The following is a 17981-nucleotide window of genomic DNA, read 5'->3' as shown; positions in this document are numbered from 1 at the left end:
GTCGGGGGAAGAAGCAGCAGAGAAAAGAGAGTAGGAAGCCACTCTTGGTTTCATTAAGTATATTTATGATCCTACTACTTGTTTGGTGCAAGTCACAGGTTTCTTTTCTCTTTCTCAGTTGTCCCTCACATCACAGATGCAATTCAAGAGTGGGTGATGAGACAGGCGTTAATACCTGTAGACGAAGATGGCTTAGAACCTCAAGTGTGTGTTATTGAGGTTTGTATGACTCTTGTCTCTGTGAACTAATTCAGTCATCCTGTCCTTAGCCACCAATAGACCCATGACCAGTGAGATCCCACCCTTCCATTCCTGTCCATGCAGTGCACAGCACTGCTGTCTTCACCCATGCTCCCTTCTGTGTGTGCTGGACAATCTAACACTTGCCTCGTGGTGGCAGGACACATTTTTGTCCCTCCCTTGCTGTTGGCAGCCCTTTGCTTACCTCTGGCAGAGCTGACCCTGTTAGCCTCCTCTGCTTTATTTCTATTCTACTGTCTGTTCATTCCAGGGCTGGAACTCAAAAGTCCTAACGGTTTTGCTATATAACGGTTTTACTAGAAAAGTTATTTATAATTAATTAAGGAGACACACCTAGGTTTCACTCTGTCTGTCTATTCTTTATGGCTCTCAAGTGAATTAAAGGTACCTAAGAATTACAGTTTAGTTCCTGGAACATTTCTTTTTGGGGGTTAGGTTTGAGGCAGGGTTTCTGTGTGTAGCCTTGGCTGTCCTTAAACTAGCTCTGTAGACCAGGCTAGCTTTGAACTTAGAGTTCTGTCTGAATTGAGATAGCACATGTTAGAGAGTCGGTGTTAACTTCTGACTTGTGTGCTTTCAGCTTGGTGGCACAGTGGGAGACATTGAAAGCATGCCCTTCATTGAGGCCTTCCGCCAGTTCCAGTTCAAGGTCAAGAAGGAGAACTTTTGTAATATCCATGTCAGTCTGGTTCCTCAGGTAAGGCATGCAGTTCTACTCTAATAGCTTTCAATACTGGAGGTGCTGGAACTCCCTGTGAGTTTATTACAGTCGCATTCTTATATTTACTTATTTGGTGTGTGTATTGGTTGGGGGAGGGCATACATGCTCATACCTGCTAAAAGTTTAAATAGAAAACATTTAAAAAATAAATCAGGACAGTAGTAATTAAAGATGGTAGTTTGAGGGCTGGAGAGATGGCTCAGTGGTTAAGAGCACAGACTGCTCTTCCAGAGGTCCTGAGTTCAATTCCCAGCAACCACATGGTGGCTCACAACAATCTTTAATGTGATCTGATGCCCTCTTCTGGTGTGTCTGAAGACAGCTACACTGTACTTAAATATAATAAATAAATAAATCTTTTAAAAAAAAAGATGTTAGATTGAACATGTATACTCGTCTTTACTATCTGTTAAAGTAAAATAATTTCTTAAGGCAGAGATTCAAAAAAGATAGACAGCATGGAGAAGATGTGGTAATAAAAATAAGGAATTCCCAGGCTGCTGAAGGAGCAGCCTTGCAGCAGAGGGTGTTGAGAAGTCGTCCTTTTCCCGGGGACTACCCAGAGGCTGGGGATGGGCAGTGAGAGGCTTTCAGGCTCTTCTGGGAGCAGATAGGAATGAGGGATACCTACCTGTTGCTTTAGGAGAGGTGAACTACCTATTTACGTACTTGTGTGTTCCGTCAGGCACCTGTGTTTCTTCCTTGCTGTAAGATGGCCCTGGGGAGGGTTTCCTGACAAGCAGACACTGTAGACAGTTGAGAACAGTGATGCTGACCATAAACCTGCCGTGTCACTGAGATGCCTTGCGGTCTTCTACCTGCTGGGTTTCAGAGTCTTCAGAGCCAGGGTGGGCTCCTCCCCATGGGAAATCTGAGACTTCTGTATGCGTAGCCTAGGAGAAGACACTAACCCTAAGGTTCCCCAGTCACCAGCCTGGGAACTTGTCACTTATAGGGAACTCGTGGTTTGCTTTCAGATAAGAGTCAGCAGCCAGTGTGCCTGCATGTGCTCAGCAGGAGCTGCGTAAGACAGGAACATAAGCAGGCAGAGATCGAAGTCAGGAACTGGGTAAACGACGATGAAAGTTTGAAGGAGGGAGGGTGAAGGGATTCCCAGGAAGTAGGGCAGAGACAGAGGAGACAGACATTAGAGCACTGGTCCAGATGTGTTATATATAAGAGCACATCCTGAAAATCACAACACAGAAACGAAGAAGGAAATATAGCCTGAGGCAGGTTGTCATGCTGTGGCTGGGGGCCAAGGGTTACTGCTGGGCTATGGAAATAGAGCCATATTCCTTAGTGAACGTGTCATCTCGGCTGCTTTATCCTGAAACAACAGAGTTGGATATTTATGAAAAGCCATATGGTTCATAAAGCTCAAAATAATAGTAGTGGGTTTTGAGATAGACAGCGTGTCATAACGTACCTCACAGTGGTCTGGACTCACTGTGTAGTCGAGGCTGCTGGCCTTGAACATTTGGCATCCTAACTGTTTAGACAATGTGCATGAGCCACAATGCAAGCTGAAACCTAAAATACCATTAAAACTTTTCAGAGTTTTCTGACCGCTGCTCTGAACAAGGAAACTTCAAGATACAGTTTCTAGATTGAAAAAGCCCAGGGAATGCTCACTATATTGTTTGTAAAATGGCCAGCACTAAGATTATTAGCTAGGAGAGTACAGAATAATGGAGCAGAAGGCCTCAAAGGCTCATAGGAAAAAAATCAAAAGTTAGTATGGCAAAACTAGGAGCCAGAAGGAAGTGGAGCCGTGGCATTCAAACATTCTGAGGCAGTGTTTCTCAACCTTCTAAAGGAATGCTGCAACCCCTTTACTACACTCGTAGTAACCCCAGCCATAAAATTATTTATTTATTTTTTCTGGAGCTGGGGACCGAACCCAGGAACTTGCGCTTGCTAGGCAAGTGCTCTACCACTGAGCTAAATCCCCAAACCCCATAAAATTATTATTATTATTATTATTATTATTATTATTATTATTATTATTATTTTGTCTTTTTTTTCCGGAGCTGGGGACCGAACCCAGGGCCTTGCGCATGCCAGGCAAGCGCTCTACCACTGAGCTAAATCCCCAACCTTGTGAGCTAAATCCCCAACCCCCCATAAAATTATTTTTCTTGCTACTTTCTAACTAGTTTTGTTACAGTTAGGAATTGTTATGTAAATGTCTGGTTTCTGATGGTCTTAGGTGACCCCTATGAATAAGACACAGCTTGAGAGTAGCTGTTCTAAGGGAAGGTTCTTTTTACCTGAGAACTGTAACCCAGCGGATTTGCCTTAAGTGTGGGAAGATCATAGAGATACTTTACTATACACAGAAGTATGACACATGTCTTACCTGGACAGGTCTTTACATGCTCAAAAGTGTGCACGGCTGAAGAGGGTGGTGTCATGGCACAGGACAGAGAGCTCATTAGAGCGTGCCTCAGACGAGAGCTGAGAAGTGCAGGGAATGAAGTTGAAGACTCAAGTTAACATGGGGTCAGCTCGGAGGCAGCCCTTGTCCTGAGTGTGCGCAGAGCCCTGGTTCACTTGTGCCCAAGATATACATATAAGCAGAGCCATTATTTGGAGGGTTTGGAGAGTGGGAGGACAGGGCCATGAAATAGTCTATACCAAACCCCATAGAACCAGAAGACTCTAAAACATAGGCATGTATAAGTTCAATAAAAATCTAGGCTGAATCGTATAAATTCTTCACTCAGAGGTTTAAGGAAAAGTCATACTAAGAATTTTCCATAGAGAAATGAACCACTTCTTTTTTTCCCTTTTGTAAAACAGCCAAGTTCAACAGGGGAACAGAAGACAAAACCCACTCAGAACAGTGTTCGGGAACTTAGAGGACTCGGGCTGTCTCCAGACTTAGTAAGATTTCCTAAGATGTCATCTCCCAATTCTGATAAACTCTGGCCTAGATGGTGGGATGGAAGTTTGTCAGCATGTTTGATGGAGGAGATAGTGCACCGAGTGGGGCTGGAGCTTGTGTGGACTTCCTGGGTCTTGCTTCTTGCTGTCTTCCATTCCTCCTGAGAACATTAAGGAGGAAAAGCAGTCAGTCAGCTCCTGAAGTTCACTCATTTCTCCTTTGCTGTCTCTCATACTCTCCTCGGGATGTAGGAGCTTCGGTGAAAAGAGCAGATAGCGTGTGTTTGTGGATCATGTGCACTGTGCTTGGAACTGACATTTTCATCTCTATTTTAATTCCAGTTGTGACTAAGCCCTACTTTGACCCTTCTTTCTACCCAGAGTCCCTTGTTGTCTTAATTGCTAGGTGGTGTGCAGATGCTCAAATCCTCTTGACACATCTGTGAAAGAGAAAATATCAATGTTCTGCCATGTGGAACCTGAACAAGTGAGTAAGATTTCAGCTCTGGAAATGGCTTTTTACTTCTGCTTGTCTAAAGCTAGACCGTGATCCACTTCTCAAGACTTGCTATGTCGTAGGAAAGAGACAGAAAACTGTCCCCTAGGGCTTAACACTTTTCCTCTCCTCCCATCCCCTGCTATTTATGCTGTTTGGGGTGAATGTCTCTAGGGTCTCACCTTATTTCTTTGTACCCCAGAACCTTGTGCATGCTAGTCAAGTTCTCTTATGATTGAGCTGTCTCAGGCCTGTAGTTTTTTTTTTTTTTTTTTTTTTTGGTTCTTTTTTTTTCCGAAGCTGGGGACCGAACCCAGGGCCTTGCGCTCCCTAGGTAAGCGCTCTACCACTGAGCTAAATCCCTAGCCCCTCAGGCCTGTAGTTTTACTTTGTAGTTCACTCTTGCCTTGTCTTTATGCTTGTCTAGTCTTAGTCTCTCAAGAGCTGAGGTTACAGGTGTGTGTCCCCAACCTACCTATTGCTTTGCTTTTGTGATTTTGGTGAATCCAACCAGTTACACTCTGTTAACATGGTAAATAGGGAATCTCCAAAAAGATCGCCAGAGAATGCAGTTTTGCCTTACTTAAGTGTGTATACCCCAAACCAGTTCAGGCCAGATCAACCCTTCTATTTTTCATACCCAGCTATGTTGGGAGTTTCCTTAGCTACACACTGCCTAAACTTGATTGTCGTGTCACCAGCAGGGAGATTTACACTGTTGTTCAGAGATGGCAGTACATGTAGTTTGGTGCAGGTTGGAGGCTGAGGGAATCTGAGGTTGCTAGGTGCATTGTTTGAAGATGGGTGTGCTTGCATAATATGTGCAAGTGAAGGAACGAGGTTGTTATGTACATTTTTTTTTTTTTTCCAGAGCTGGGGACTGAACCCAGGGCCTTGTGCTTGCTAGGCAAGTGCTCTACCACTGAGCTAAATCCCCAGCCCCTGTTACGTACATTTTTAAAGGGAGGCTATATAACCCAAAACCAAACGTGGGCCCCAAGCTAGACTGTCCCCTGTTTGCCTGCCACACTGTCTTTAACCCTCAGAACTAATCACTTCCCTTTCTGGGTTGCTTGCATGTCTCAGATATGCTGGTCATGAACCTGTTTTATGCCCCGTGATACATATATACACATGCATGTATAATCCATTTTAATGTTTCTGCAGCCTGGTGTCCTGGATGTTTTAGCTCCCACATATTTTTGTCTGTGGCAGCGTTAATAGATCCTGTGATATCTAAGTGTGGTGCTTATTTATGGAAACACTAGTGGATGTGAATCGAGCTTAAGGCATTGGTCAGTGTGTTAAGAGTATCTCTTTAAAGTTTTGTGTTTGAGTGTTTTATTTGCGTGCATGTCTCTGCACGGTGTGCATGCCTAGTGTCTGTAGAGGTCAGGAGAGGGACTGCATCTGGAATTAGAGTCGCAGATGGTTGTGACCTACCTTGTGGGTGCTGGGACTTAAACCGAGGTCTCGGGTGAACAGCCAGTGTTCCTAACAGCTAAACCATCTCTTTAGCCTCATCTCTTCATTCTTACAGCAAAATGCTTGAGGCAACTAATTTAATAAAGAAAGGTTTATTATAGTTGGAAACTGAAAGTCTAAAGCATAGTTCAGACTCTGGGATGGACCTGTGGTGGCAGCTGGGAGAGTGCAGGAGTTGGAAAGATCTACTTTCCATTCCAGCTGCAGAGAGATTGAGGGACCAGATTCCTTATGGAAATTCAGGAGTTAGAGAAAGAGTATCATAATTCCTGCTAAGGGCAGGATTCCCAACGTCTCAAGAACCTCCTAGGCTTGGTCTTAAGAGTTCCCCAGCACCTTTCAGTTATGTCAGCTTGGGCTTGACTCTTCAGCCACGTGGGCACTGGAGGGGCTCCAAACCATGTAGAAACCGTAGTACTAGGAATTGCCTGAAGGAGATGAAAAGAAAGGTGCAGTCAAGGAGTTTCCAGATGAGAGTATGTAGAATTTGTTTTACTGCTCCATGACTGAGGGTCAGGAGACAGCAGGAGAGCCCAGCTAACCTCGTGAGAACAGCAAAGCAGGGGCCTTAAAGTGAGAGCAGTCCACTTAGTGAAACTCGAGGGGCACTGGTCAGAAGGGCAGTTCAGATCATTGGCCTGCATGGAGCAAGGGGAAAGTTCCTTGACCTTTACAGAGGTCTTCTCCCAGGAGGACTCGGGCCTTGGGATAAAGGCATCTGGGGCTGGGGTCGGGTTCGTTGCATGACTCCTGAGTCAGGGGTTCCTTCTCAGGTTCTGCTTTATACTCAAACCACTGAGCATAGAATGGCTTTCACTTTTCCACAGTGGCCCTATTTCTGTCTTTACAAGTGAAGAGAGGAGATTCCTTTCTTTAGCAGAATTGACTTTGAGAAGAATTCTGCTCAGGGCGTGTTAGCACTGTAATCCCTGCATTTGGGAGGCAGAGACAGGTGGAGCTCTGTCAGCTTGAGGCCCCCTTGTCTACAAAGCTAGTGTCAGAACAGCCAACACAAAACAAAACCAGAGAATGTGGAAAACCCCACAGCTGAAATGAGTGCTCCCTCGTAACAGAGTTGAATTTCAAATCTTTTGCCTATTGTAACATTGGCTTGTTTTGTCAGTTTCTGAGAGCTTATTTGAATGTGATCATTTTGTTATGTGTGTGATGTGCAATGGGCCTCTAGTTTGCTTTTAAGCTCTTAGTGTCCCACAGAAGCTTTTAAATGTTCAGTGTCTTTTGTGGGTTGTGCTCCTTTCTGGCTGTTTGAGAACTCTGCTTAATCACAATCATGAAGCGTTTCCTCAATTTTTGCAAAAGTTTTAGTTTAGAAAAGACATATTTTGAGTTGGTGTTTGTGTTCAATAAAAGAGTAAAAAAACATTGTTTTGTGTATGTATATCCAGGTATGCAACTCTGTTTGTTGAAAGGACTACTTTGTGATAATCATTTTTTTTGCACTGTATATAAGATTTGTTTCATCAACTTTACACACATATATGTATATCTTCATAATTTTTGTTAACTATAGTAAATGATATTTTTAGAAATTGTATTCTTGACTAGAAAAGGACCACACATGAGGCACCTTAGTGATTTCTTTTGATTCATGGCCTAGCATCCTACTAAAATTCTGTTAGACACAGATAATTGTAATTCCTTGTCTTTTATGGGTACATACGGGCAGTAGAGACACGTGCATAGTTCTAGAAAATTACCTTTTTTTGTTCCAAAATAAAGTGTCCCTCCACCCCCAAGGTCATATAGATATAACCAAAGCTATTTGCTTTTATCTAAGCACCTGTTAAGTCACTTTTTTAAACAGGTGATCTGCGTTCACGACGTCTCATCCATCTACCGGGTGCCCTTGCTGTTAGAAGAGCAAGGGGTGGTGGACTACTTTCTTCGGAGACTCGACCTTCCCGTTGAGAGACAGTCACGGAAGATGCTGATGAAGTGGAAGGAGATGGCAGACAGGTTGGCCCCCTCATACGCGGTTGGGCGTGCATGACGTCACCTTTGCTGAGGCTCCACCGTGCTGTAAAAATGTGTTAGCACTTCTGAGAGTAAAGATGCTCATAGAAGAGGCTCAGAAGGCAGTAAGGGCTTTCTAGTCAGCACAGCACAGAGGAGGAGACCTGGCCGGGTGCGGCCTCTTCCCAGGCCTCTCGGCAGAGTTCAGATGACAACACTAACAGCTTAGCAGCACCAACAGCAGCCTAGTGGCAGAGGACACACATATTCCTAGAGCCCCTGTGAGTGCTGGCCTTAGCTGCAGTGCTCTTGTTGTGTTTCTGTTATCTAAGCACTCCATTCCATCTACAGGAAAGGGCTGAACAGGGGAAGGCTGCTGCCACCTTGTCCTGAAGCCCTGAGATTGTCTCATTTCTAAGGTACTTAGTCGCAGTGTAGAGTAAGGTGAACCAAGTGGACGTGGGAAGTCACTGTGGTGGTGGTGTAAGCACACACAGCAAGCAGGTCCTTGTTCTCTTGCCTGTGGTAACTGCTTCACTTTGTCGGTCTCTGACTTCGGTTTTGGCCATTTATATGGTGTGTTTTGTGTCCATTTGTATGTAGCTACAAAAAACAGCCTATAGTTTTTAAATGGTTGTTTTGATAAAACATGAAACACTGTCAGTCTTATTTCAAAATGAAACATTTTAATGAGTGTGGCCATTTCTTCTATGACTGTATCATAATTTGACTTACCACATTAACTCTTATGAACTGTTTGTTTAGCCCCCCCCCCCTTTGGGATGTTTTTAAAAATGACATTTATTTTTATTTATTTTAATTATTTGTGCATGCCACAGAGTGTATGTGGAGGTTAGAGGACAGCTTGTGGGGATCTGTTTTTTTGTTTTTTGTTTTTCTTTCCATCATGGGTTCTGGGGCTCAGATCTTCACGCCTCTATGGCAAGTGCTTCTAACCACTGAGCCATCTCATAAGCTCCAATCCTACTCTTTGCCAAGTCTGCCCAGTTGATCTGAGGGTCATCTTTACTGTTCAGTGCACAGTATTGAGGTGATGCTCTCTGGTTATCATTTTCCCAGGCATGTTTCCTGTTTTATGTAATTTTAGTCCCATGATGGTGTGGACATTACAAGTAACTGTTGTGACCTTCGTTTGCCAGATATGATCGCTTGCTGGAGACCTGCTCTATCGCTCTTGTGGGCAAATACACCAAATTCTCAGATTCGTATGCCTCTGTCATTAAAGCTCTAGAGCACTCTGCATTGGCTATTAACCACAAGTTGGAGATCAAGGTAAGGAAGGGGTGTGTAGGTGCAGCTGAGGAGTGAATGGAGACAGCGTGCGCCTGTGTGTTAACCATTTAAGATGGTTTTGGTGGGGGAGATGTAGGTACATGTGGGTCCGTGGTGTGTACCGTGGTATAAATATGGAGTAGACAGTTTGTAAAGTCAGTTCTTTTCTTCCACAGTGTTGGTTTTAGGGACTAAACTAGGTTGTCAGGACTGATGAATCATTTCAGAGACTCAAGCTTACCTGATTTATAGCTTTTGGATGGAGCTCTGTGTTCATTTTTAGGGATAAGAAAGATTTATATTGGCTGCTGGCTCCAAGAAGACACTAGAATATTTTTCAGAAGTTATGAAAGGGCCTTAGTGCATGGGTCTGAGTGTCAGTCCCTGTGGAATAGGAGGGCTTTGCGGACATAGGTACAGTGCACAGCTGAGGGCACTGCCTAAGATTCCTTTCCCAGTAGATGCTCTGATGAGATATCAGTACAGTGTCCTAGCAAGGTTCATGGTTAAGAACACAAGACTACAGAGCAGGTAGCCAGGCCTTGGGTGGTGGCTTTGGTGCCCAAGTGCTCTGTGATCTTAGATTTTTTTTATGTTTATTTATTTATTATATATGAGTACACTGTAATTCTCCTTAGACACACCAGAAGAGGGCACCAGATCCCATTAGAGATGGTTGTGAGCTACCATGTGGTTGCTGGGAATTGACCACAGGACTTCTGGAAGAGCAGTCAGTTCCCTTAACCACTGAGTCATGCTTCCAGCCTGATCTTGGATATCTCAGTTCCCTTTAAAAGGGGATTATGATAGCCCTTCCTCCTGTGGTTAAGAACTAATTGTTTACTGGGAACTGCTGATACTGAGTCTTCCATATAGTAACTGCTGGATATATTCATTGCCCTGGGAAGTTAGCTGGTTGGTTCCTTTAGAGATTTTGTTCTATTGCACTGGCTGGAGCTTTTCGGGAGATGGAGGACAGGAGAGTGGGAGTTTGGTGCCCAGGGGCTCATGTAGCTGTGCCCACAGTTGGTGTTAAGGTTTGCTGCCCGCTTCTCCACATAGTTCTATGATAATCAAGTGTGCTGGGACATAGGTTCTTATAGAGTGACTTGGTATATGGGTTAAGAAATGGAAGACCTCAGTTTACTACCTTGACTCTTTTTTTTTTTTTTGGGGGGGGGGGTAGTTCTTTCCGTAATTGATTTATTTTATCTGTTTGAGGTTAGCTGGTGACCGCCACGTGTTCACTGGTAGAAGTTGAGAGAAGAATAAAGAAGAATAAAAAGGCTTTTCAGGAATATTGAGGCTCTCAGACATAGAGAGCACACCTAGGAAAGAGAATCACCTGCCTTGCTGGATATATGAGAGGGGTAGATTTCTCAAGGGAGGTCCTGAGGAGGTTGAAAAGTGTTGAGAAGGCAGAGGGAAAGAAGATTGTCCAAGGGCCTGGGGATGAAGAATATTTGGGAATTCAGTATGAATTGGAGAGGGTCTGCAGGTAGTGTTGAGGACATGAACTGTGTCAGCATAGATTTACCCTGGGGTTTAGGGAATAACTTCAAGGTATTAGACAGGGGAGATTAGGAACAGTAGCAGAAAAGAACCTTATTTTAAAAATAATCAGAAGACTTTAAAAGAGAATGCTACAAGAAATAAACCAGGTATAATCTGAGCAGGTTTTAGGTCAAGCAGTTGTGATCAAGGTAGGATCAGAACTTCAAGGTCATTTTTATCTTCATTGTATTAAGAATCAAATACTGCTAAGTGCTCATATCTTATTAAAAAATTATATTATCTGTATTAGCAACAATACATCATACTTTGTTTAAGTTTGAATCCAGCTTGGAATATATGAGACCTGTCTCAGAAAGGAAGGGGACAGGGAAGGAAAGAAGTTGTTAAATAAGATGCTTGTGAAGAGATGCTTGGCACTTGGTTTTCACAGGAATAATTAATTGCACATGAATTCAGCTGGGTGGGTGGCACATACCCATAAGGTGACTGAGAGGACAGGGACCTCGTGCTCTGCTGCCAGGAGGGCCGTTAAAGATGCACTGCTTGAGAAGGCATTCGACAGTTTCCTGTAAAAGTAGAATGGCGTGGCCTTTGCTTTCACAACAGGCATTTACTCCCGAGGAGTGGAAATGTTTGGGGCTGTGGAGGTAGCGTGGTGGGTAGAGAGCTTAATCTCTGCACCACATAAACCGGGCATGGTGCTGCCTACTTGTAATCTCAGCACTCGGGAGGCAGAGACAGGAGGGAGGATCAGGAAATCAGGGTCATTCTCAGCTACATAAGACAGGTGGGCTGTATGAGACCCTGTTTAAACAAACAACAAAACAAAAAAACACAAAAAGATTTTATACAAGTGGACACAGGCATACCACCTCAAGTTTGGAGACAACCTAAATGTCTATGGAAGGTCAGTGTAGAATGTGATGTGTTTGTAGTAGAAATTGACTCAGCAATATAGAGAGACGTGTCATAGTGCAGCAGCACGTGTGGATATCAGACAGCCTGAACAAAAGAAGCCAAGCTGAAGACTACAGCTGTGTGACTCCATTTACATGGAGTTCTAGAAGCGACATGGAGTTGTAGAAGAGGCAAGGCCAGTCTGGTGGCAGAATCAGCCCTGTGGTTGTACAAAACTGAGAAGCAGGGAACAGCTGTCCCTAGGCTGAAAAGGTATTTTGGGACAATGGTATTATGACTTTGACTGGGTACCTTCTGCCTTCATGGGGTACAGATATGTCTTACGTCAGGGTCACTATTGCTGTGATGACACCATGACCAGAGCAACTTGGGGAGGGTTCGTTTGGCTTGCACTGTCACATCACAGTTTATCAGTTTATCATCAAAGGAAGCCAAGACGGGAACTTGAGCAGGGCAGGAAACGAGCTAGTAGTAGTGATGCAGAGGCCATGGAGGGTGCTGTTTACTGGCTTGTTCATCCCGCTTTTGTCTGTAGAACCCACATGGGCTCTGCTTTCTCCCGCCAATCTCATCAATCATGGGAATGTTCCACAGGCAGCATTATTTTTTTTTAAGAATTATTATTTTTTTTTTCTTTTCTTTTTTTTTCGGAGCTGAGGACCGAACCCAGGGCCTTGCGCTTGCTAGGCAAGCGCTCTACCACTGAGCTAAATCCCCAACCCAAGAATTATTTATTTTATGTATGTGAGTTACACTGTCTTCAGACACACCAGAAGAGGGCGTCAGATCTCATTACAGATGGTTGTGAGCCACCATGTGGTTGCTGAGAATTGAACTCAGGACCTCTGGAAGAACAGCCAGTGCTCTTTAACTGCTAAGCCATCTCTCCAGCCCTATAGCCTGATCTTAAGGAAGCATTTTCTCAACTGAAGCTTCTTCCTCTCTGACTCTAGCTTGTGCCAAGTTGATATAAAACTAGCTGGTATAGGGTACATTGGACAAATACTAATAAAATGTTTATCTTATTGTTCATAAGTCATGTCATTGTTCAGATAGAAAACAGTAACAAAAAAAAGAAAACCAGCTAACATACCAACCAAACACTTAAGTGGAGGTGGCCTGGGAAGAGTGTCATTGTGTCCTCCAGTGGCTTACTTGCAAGAGGATCTAAACTGAGTGGAACAGGTAGAACTGGAATTAAAGGTTAAATAGTTGGAAAGGAAATTTGATTATGTTGTCATTTTAAAACTGAAATGAAGGGAGATGGAACATTGATAACATTATTTGAAAGTTGAGAGTATGGTTGGATTCATAAGCTGCTGTTTCTCTGCCTGCCTTGGTGCACTAGTACATCGATTCCACAGACCTGGAGCCGAGCACCCTGCAGGAAGAGCCTGTGCGCTACCATGAGGCCTGGCAGAAGCTCTGCAGTGCTCAGTAAGTAGCCTTCTCTGCCATGGCTCGTGCCAGTGAACCTGGACCTGGGCTTCTAGTGCTGCGGGAGGCCATGGCCTGTGAAAATGTCTTTAATGATTAGACTGCCTAGCAATTGCCTGAGTTGTAGAAAAGTGCAGCTCACCATTATAGTTGAAGAAAACATTCTCATTATATTGATTCTTGCTATGTGTATTTCATCATGAGACTTAGGATTTATTTTAATCCAGGTCATTGATGAGTTGCCGTCAGTTGGGTCTTATAAATTGTTTATGGTGGCTGTTGCTGTTACCACTATTACTATTTTGAGATGCTGAGGATCAAATCCAGGGCCATGTGCTAGGCAAATGCTGTACCACATCCCCAGGTCTGTCTTTTCTTCTTCTTCTTCTTTTTTTTTTTTTTTATTTTTGAGATGTGGTTTCTTTGTTTAGCCCTGACTGACCCATAATTCTACTCTGGCCTTAAACTCAGATATCTGTCAGCCTCTGCTCTCCAAGTGCTGGGATTAAATGAGTGTGCTACCATGTCCAGTTAGAGGGTTTTTTTTTTTTTTTTTATTTTTTTAAATAGTAACAACTAATGAAGTTTCTGCTTAGATGCTTGGTCAGTGTTACACACTGCTGAGGAAAGTCCCCTCACAGAGTCTAAGAGGAGTGTTGGAATCAGGAGGAAAAGTGAACTGATTACATATCGAACACACCCGTAGTCTGGTACTTAGGAGGCTCAGATTGTGAGTTTGAAGCCAGCCTGTGCTATGCTGAAAGACCCGTCTCAGAAAAGAAGTATGAGTAAAGAATTTGGGGGAAGGGCAGTAGCAAGGTTCTCATTACAGACCGACAATTCTCTGTTCATGTGATGGTGCTCGTGTCTTCATAAGCACAGAAAGTGCATCCACAGTCTTAGTTACAGGCTCAGTTCCTGGGGGCTGAGCTAGATGGGAAGTAAGTTCAGGGCCTCGGTGTCCTGACAGTGACTTCTTTGATGACTGAGGGCTGGATTAGTTGGAAAGGGAAGCTGCTCTGTGGTCTGTTCTCTGCAGTGGAGTGCTGGTTCCAGGAGGATTTGGTGTTCGGGGAACAGAAGGGAAAATTCAAGCAATTGCCTGGGCTCGGAAACAGAAGAAGCCTTTTTTGGGTAAGGAGTTCTGTGCCCTATTCACTCTGACAAAGAAGAATGAGAGGAAAGGAATTTTCTGGGCGAAATTCAGTTACATTTATTTGTCCATTTGTGCATAGGCCATGCCATGGCACACACGGGGTTAGAGGACAACTTGCCAAGGTCTGTTTTCTCCTTCTACCATTTGTGTCCCAGGAATTGAACTCAGGTTATCAGGCTTGGTGGCAAGCGCCTTTACCTACTGAGCCATCTCATTGGCCCTTAGATTGGCAATATGGAAAGTTTTAAGAGGTGGGTGCAGATGACAAGAGTTTTAACCAAGTGAACTCTCAAGAAATGACTGTTTGCAGGACATGTAAGGCTAGACTTTGTGTTCTCCTCACTTGGCAATCCAGCCAGTAACTGGGCCAAGTGATTTCCGATCCTTCCTGTTGCTGCAGATTTAGGCAGTTTTCACCTTGATCAGTTTATAAATGGAGAACTTAATGAGAGAGGATTAATAACTTGGATTAAGGTACTGCATATAGAATCTTTAGCTGGGTAGCTCTGCAGAGCCCTGAATCTTCATGTATGTGTGTATGCACACATACACATGTATATAGTCCTGGTGTTAATTCAGTACAGGTCACACTTTTGGGTGTTTCTTATATTGTGTGATTTCACTCAGGACACAGACACTGACAGGCTGGGAAATGTGGGAGTTGCCTTCTCATTGGAGAGTGACATTTTTCCTTTCCTTGGAAGGTGTGTGCTTAGGAATGCAGCTAGCAGTGGTAGAATTTTCAAGAAATGTGCTGGGATGGCAAGGTAAGTGTATGTTTATCAACTGATTTCTGGAGGGTCCGACAGCCATGGTGTGCTGGTGGTTGGGAGCTGTGAGCATGATGCCTGCTTTCTCAGCGTTCAGTGGAGTGGGCACCTTGTTCACAGTGAATCACTGCATGTCTGAGGGAGCAAGCAAGCAGGCCTTTGGCTACTGACCCTGCCTTTCTTGTTTTAAGATCCTCACTTTAACATAGTGTCCAATACCCAGATGGTACCCAGCAAGAAGCCTCTGACCTACTGAAGGGCTGTGCAGTGATAGACTTGGGCTCAAGTTCTGGCTTTATTACTAATTGTGGGTGGTTTTAGGCAACTTTCTGGCTTTTGTTGCCTCTAGAATGGGCATCAAAGTGATCCCTACTTCACACAGTTGTAGAAAGCAGGTGAAGGTTCTGGAGAGATGACTCAGCGGTTAAGAACTGTTCTTCCAGAGGACCCAGGTTCAAATCCCAGCACCAGCATGGCAGCTTACACCTGTCTGTAACTCCAAGATCTGATACTCTCACATAGACATACATGCAGGCAAAACATTAATACACATTAAAAAAAAGACCAACACTCAGGAAGCAGTGGCAGGCTGATCTCTGCGTTCAAGGCCAGTGGTGTACAAATTGAGTTCCAGGATAGCCAGGGCTACACAGAGAAACATTGTCTTGGAAAAACAAACAAAAAGTAGGAGAAATGGTATAAGCAAATGGTCCCTAGCAGTCCCTGGCAGATAGAAACAGTGTAATAATATCTACCTCTTACTGGATTGACCACGGGAGCACATCCAAAGGTCACTGGCTTCTTCACACAGCCATTTTTGAGACTGCTACAGAATGAAGCAGTATGCAGGTATGGAAAGGCTGTTTGGCTTAGATAGTGTAAGAGAGTCTGGGAAGCTGCACTGGTCTAGGATTACTGAAGTGCTTTCATAGCTCATCTCATGCTCCTGCCTCTTCAGGGTTCCCAGTTGGGCATGTGGCCTGATGCTGTGGTTATCGTAGTTTGGATCCAGGCAGGAAACAGGATTTAGCTCAGTGGTAGAGCGCTTACCTAGGAAGCGCAAGGCCCTGGGTTCGGTCCCCAGCTCCGAAAAAAAGGAAAAAAAAATACAGAAGGTTGTTGAGGTCAGTCAACTTCCCAGCTATTTCAGGGGCAGGAGGAACACAGATATAAACCTGTCTACAGAGTGAGTTTCATGACAGTCTTGACTACAGCAAGACCCTGTCTCAAACTAAAAGGAAAAAGGGCTGGGCATGTGTAAGCCCCTGGATTCAGATCAGTACTGCAAAGAAAAATAACAAACCAGTTAATTCCTAACTTAGCCGAGGATGACAGCATATTAAATGCTCAGGATGAAAGGTAGAAAGAGCAGTTCTTGTTCATCTCTGAGAATCTATAACAAACTGAAGATTTAATGTAAGAACTATTACAGAAACATGGTGAGATGATTTTAATCTACTGTGTGTAGCTTGACTTCCCAGAAAGCCGAAGATTTGGTAGGGAAAATTCACCTGTGTTTGTTGTCTTATCATAAAAATGCTCTTTCCTGAAGGGGAAAACAATGTAATGATATTTTAAATTTTCAAGTTTTCTCTCTTTCCTTCTTTATCTTTTCTTTTGAGACAGTCTCACTGTGTAGCCTTAGTTGGCTTAGAGCCCTATGTAGTCTTGAACTCTCAGAGCTCCATCTACCTGAGTGCTGGGATTAAAGGAATGTGCCATCACACCTGGCTATTGGTGTCCCATAATTTTCTAATCATTTATTTTTCTTTATTTGACCTGCATGTCTATAAGTGCACTGTGCCTGCCCGGTGTCCATGAAGGCCAGAAAGCACTGGACCCTTGGAGGTGGAGTTCTAGATGGCTGTAAATTGCCACGTGGGTACTGGAAACCACACCTGAGTCCTTTGTAAGAGCAGTGGCTGCTCTAAGTCCTTGGTTGTTCTCCGCAGCCTGTAATCATCAACTTTTAAGTCAGAGTGCTCATGATTTGATGACTAGCAGGAAACTAGTAACTCAGGTTTTATTTATAGCTATTTTCATAACTAACTTTTTATTTTAACTTTTCAGATGCCAATTCTACAGAGTTTGACCCTAAGACTAGTCATCCTGTGGTGAGTCAACCATTCGAACCTCTCTGGGGCTTAGAAGGGGTAGAAGGCTATCAGTGAAGCAGGGGGTGGGCCACTCACTGTGTTCCAATGACCCCCATTAGACCTCCTGACAATGACCTTATGGGTTTCACCTAATTCCTCACCAGTCTTTCCAGGTTACCATGGAAAGTCTTTAAATGACAGGTGTACTTCCTAATATCAAGGGGAGGTTCCCAAGTGAAATATCCTCACATCCCCTCAGCTCCTGGTGGGAAGCACGTGTCGAGGCTTGTTTCCTGGTAGCCACTGTTCTCAGAGCTCCATATTTTAACAGTTCATGTTCTTGCCAGTGCCAGTCCTGGAGGGTAGACAGGCTCAGGGTTCAGGAGCTACGGGGTGGTGATTCTTTAGTGGTAAGTGAAGCTTTCCAGGCTGTACTCCTGCTGTTGCTGGTCACCTGGGGCATGTGGCCCAGTCAGCCTGTGGGGTACTAAGGCTCACTGGGGATGGGCAGTGTCGTTGTGAATCCCTAGCCCGTGAATGACAGGCATGCTTAGGCATTTGCTGTGTCTGTACTGAGCACGTGCTGAGCATTGGTTGTGTATATAAGGCACCGAGGATATACTGAGGACACTGTAAAACTGAACAAAGTTTCCATCTTATTTTCTTAGCTTTTGCATATTTGTTCTAAAGTTGAAGTTTTGTTGATGTAGGAACAATGATGGGGTGAGGGACTGGAACGCAGGGAAGCCTGGAGGGGTTTATAAGGTGCTCAAGTACCCTGGGCCAATAGATGACTGTATGTACTAGCACCTCTGAGGTGCCAGGCTACCTGCTCAGACGTGCTAGTAGCTGCTGCTCCAGAGGATGGCTGTGTTATGACTAGTTTAGTCCCGTGTCTGTTCCTATGCCACAGCACAGAGCCTTTGACATCCCAAGTGCTAGGGCAGGGGCACCATGAGGCAGGCTGAAG

At 44.2% G+C, this 17981-nt stretch overlaps 1 protein-coding gene across 5 annotated transcripts in view; it reads left to right on the top strand.

The window, feature by feature from the left end:
* Nucleotides 1-17981, top strand: part of Ctps1 (CTP synthase 1) — a 68093-nt gene that overhangs the window by 8088 nt on the left and 42024 nt on the right. For all 5 annotated transcript variants that reach the window (XM_063287747.1, XM_063287748.1, NM_001134873.1 and 2 more), the window contains exons 4-13: nt 119-219; nt 842-958; nt 3788-3871; nt 4278-4358; nt 7678-7829; nt 8987-9119; nt 12901-12989; nt 14029-14123; nt 14850-14912; nt 16986-17029. In XM_063287747.1, coding sequence (XP_063143817.1) covers nt 119-219; nt 842-958; nt 3788-3871; nt 4278-4358; nt 7678-7829; nt 8987-9119; nt 12901-12989; nt 14029-14123; nt 14850-14912; nt 16986-17029 — 959 coding nt within the window. The remainder of the gene's footprint in view (nt 1-118; nt 220-841; nt 959-3787; nt 3872-4277; nt 4359-7677; nt 7830-8986; nt 9120-12900; nt 12990-14028; nt 14124-14849; nt 14913-16985; nt 17030-17981) is intronic.

The sequence above is a fragment of the Rattus norvegicus genome, chromosome 5 (genome assembly GCF_036323735.1).
Source record: "Rattus norvegicus strain BN/NHsdMcwi chromosome 5, GRCr8, whole genome shotgun sequence".
NCBI classification, from domain to species: Eukaryota; Metazoa; Chordata; class Mammalia; order Rodentia; family Muridae; genus Rattus; species Rattus norvegicus.
This window is presented reverse-complemented; position numbering and strand designations above follow the sequence as displayed.